The 3,463-nt window shown below is 51.7% G+C and overlaps 1 protein-coding gene across 1 annotated transcript; it reads right to left on the reverse strand.

Annotated features, from left to right (window-relative positions):
• Positions 1-1,071: 1,071 nt before the first annotated feature.
• Positions 1,072-3,100, reverse strand: LOC101029774 (uncharacterized). The gene is given in 4 exon segments (XM_003944269.3): positions 1,072-1,422; positions 1,424-1,969; positions 2,329-2,401; positions 2,939-3,100. Coding segments are annotated over 2 exon segments (552 nt in total). The 5' UTR covers positions 1,946-1,969; positions 2,329-2,401; positions 2,939-3,100; the 3' UTR covers positions 1,072-1,392.
• Positions 3,101-3,463: the final 363 nt, after the last annotated feature.

Here is a 3,463-nt window from a genome sequence, read left to right on the forward strand (position 1 = left end):
TAAATGGAATCATTTTTTTCAAGTTTATTTTGGATTGTTAATTTCTACTGTAAAGAAATGCAATTAAAGCCGGGCGCGGGAGCTCACGCCTGTAATCCTAGCACTTTGGGAGGCTGAGGTGGGTGGATTACCTGAGGTCAGGAGTTCAAGACCAGCCTGGCCATCATGGTGAAACCCCATCTTTAAAAAAAAAAGAAAAAAGAAAAAAAAATAATAAGAAGATATGCAATTGATTTTGCATATTGATATTGTATCTTGCTACATTGTACTTGTATTATTTCTCATAGTTTAAATAATTATTGACAATTTATAATTGTATGTATTTATAGGGCACAAAGTAATATAATCAACCTTCTTTCTGAAAATGATACCATATTAGGGTATCAGCAATGGCCTCTGAGACTAATAGCCAGAAGTATCAACCTGGCAGTGGACAGCTCACATGTTCAGTACCTCATCTGATCCACTGGGCAGTCCTGTGAGATAAGTATTACCCCCATTTCACAAATGGCAAGACTGACCCTTATTTGCAATGTATCCATTATAGGTTATATGTAGCCAGGTTGATACCTACCTCTATTAGTCTCAGAGGTAATATGAATTTTACTTATCATTTTATGTTCTGGCAACAGAAATTGTAAGTGTCTTTATTGCCCTCATAAGCTCACTGAACAGTTATATTGCTTATCATGTATGGTTTTCTGGTTTAGTTTTTAAAATTATTATTATGACAAAAGGACATATCCTTTAAGAAAAGGTGGAGATGAGTGAGAGCAAAGAAAAGAAAAAGAATCACATCCTATGGGGGAGCCATAGCATGGTAAAGGACCCAGGAGAAGGGGTAGCAGTGCCTACTCACCTAGTTACACCTAGAGAAGACATGAGGATTGGCACAACAGCAGCAGAATGCCATGAAGGTACCTATGCAGCAGGTGACTGAACTCACTTTTGGCTACCATTCAGGAATAACCATTGCCTACTTTTTAGTGTATATGCTTTCAGAGTTTTCTTTGTGAACAAATGCATTATGCAAACATTTACACTTTTATAAAAACGGGCTAATACTGTATATGCGGTTCTGCAAACTTTTTTTATTGTTTTTGTTTTGTTTTGTTTTGGTTTTTACAATGTACCTTGAACATCTTTTCCATGCATATGGGTGAAAATCCTCTACTAAAATATAGAGCGCTGTAGTTGGGTCAAAAGGCTGCTGGTAACAAGAGTGACACCTAAAGCAAAGTATCAGCTTAAGGTTAAAGCACAGGGCCTGGCAAATACCTACCAGGGAAAGCAGGGCCGGCAATATTCTCATCAGAGAAGTCAGAATGGAAGGTCAAAGGCATTAAACGTATGGGATATCATGTAAGCCCCTCTGGCCCCTACCTCCACCCCTCATTCCCCTGACACCCCGTTGGCCCCTTGGGGCGAACGGATCCTGTACATCTCTTTGCATCCAATGAAAACCACCCATTTTCTGTTTCTTCCTTAGCTCCTCCTGAGCCCTTGACACATCTCCACATTCTCTCATCATCTCCTCACTGCTCAGATGCCTTCCCTGTAAGTCCTCCTGAGAGTCCTTGGGAGAATCGTCCGTCCCCCTGTCCGTTTTTCTTTTTGCTTTCCGGGGCACATAATCTTCAGCCGGGCGCTTTTCGGCGGCCCGCGGCTGGCTCTCTGGCTTTGCCTGGGAGGCTGGCTTGCCCTCGCCTTGTGGCTTGCCCTCACCTTCGGACTTGCCCTGCTTTTCCTGGCTTCCCTCATCTTCCAGTTGTCCCTCAGCACCTGGCTGTCCCTCATCCTCTCGCTTTCCCTCGCATTCTGTCTTCCCCTCCACGTCCGGCTTTTCTTCCTCGTCTGACTTTCCTTCATCATCAGGCTCTACTTCATCTTCTGGCTTTCCCTCGTTTTCCAGGTTTCCTTCATTCTTATTGTAGGGTTTTTCCATGTCAAGATTTCTCCTTTTCCTGTCCTGGGGGATGGGAGTGGAGGCAAGAGGAGACAAAGAAGAGACATGGGAGACTGAGGGTGTGGGGGTGGAATGCAGGTCTGGACAGTAATTGCATCTCACCCGTGGTGAGGGTTCCACTAAGCTGGCTGGGCCTCCAAGAGGGCCTTCTGCCCACCACGTAGCCCGCCACTCCTCCCACACACGTGAGCCAGCCATTGCCTGGCAGGCCCTGCCACCTTCTCTGCACTGGTTCAGCCTGGTAAGGTGCGTGTTCATGTGGGTGGGGGGATGGGCAGGGGCCCCAACTCGGCCATAGCGGGGTCCTCCACACTCTCAACCCTTGTGGGCCCCTGTCCATGCAGTCCCCCGCTTTCACGGACCTGCGGGGATTCTGGACAGGTTGCTCCTCCTCTTCTGGCCTCGCAGAGCGCTGGGAACAACAGAGGCGCAGACCTGCGGACAGACAGGAGACAGGGGTAGGGGCTGCGCGCTCAGCGGGCTCACAGGGACTCAGCTCCCTCTCCTGAGTCCAGGCCCTGCTCACCCAATATTTTCCTCCCCTACCTCCCCTGCACCCCAGCCGCCATTTCTTTCCAGGCCTCGGGCACCAAACCCGCATGCTTTCCAAACTGCGTTTGTCTCTGTGTCCTCTTCCCCGGGAGGCAACCTGTCCCAGCACCACCCTGTTTTTGCGGAGGTCAGGTGTTTCCATGGGAGCAGATTATGAGAGAGAGTTATTTTCAGAATACCTACGTTTCACTGCGGGGTCGCTCCCTCTAACCCCCATTTCCAGCACTAAAATGGATGGAGGGCTCAGTGCAGGGGGTCGTCCAGAAGGCGGGCCAGGCTTCCCCGCCCCCGCCCCCGCCCGCTCAGCATCACTGTACTCACCCGTCTCCCCGATCCCTTCTCCACCTCCTCCCCACTCCTACTGACAGCCACCTCCGCCCCTTCCCCGGGTCCGCAAGTAGCGCCCACCTTCACACTGACCTGCCGGGACCCGGGACAGACCTGTGCCTCCTCCAGCTCGCTGAAGCCCGCTCGCTGCTCCCCCGCCGCCCGGGCAGCTCAGACAGCTGGTTCTGCGCGGGCGCCGGGACCGGACCGCTGGGCAGGCAGGCGGGCGGGCGCGGGGGCTGGTGCCCACGTAGGCGCCCGGCGGGTCACGTGAGCGCCGCGTCACCCGAGCTCATCCCCCCCCCCCCTTGGCTGACCCACCTCACTATCCATCCCCAAGGGACCGTGAGGCTGGGGACGGTCGGGATCGGGTGTGTTTGTGTAGCAAAGGGGGGTCACCGAGAAGAGGAAGAGGGAGTGGCGTTCTGACTCCAAGTGCTTTACCTGCGCATCTCACAGCATCCTCGCAGGCGATCTCATTCTGATGCCCATTATCGCCAGGTGTGACAGCTGATCAGAGAGGGTACCCGACTTTGTCAAGAGCGCTCAGCCCCAGAACTCCAGAGACCGCTGTCAAAACCATCTTTGCCTGACTCCAGAGGCTGGGGTGGTGGTGCC

This window comes from Saimiri boliviensis, chromosome X (assembly GCF_048565385.1).
Source record: "Saimiri boliviensis isolate mSaiBol1 chromosome X, mSaiBol1.pri, whole genome shotgun sequence".
Lineage (NCBI taxonomy): Eukaryota > Metazoa > Chordata > Mammalia > Primates > Cebidae > Saimiri > Saimiri boliviensis.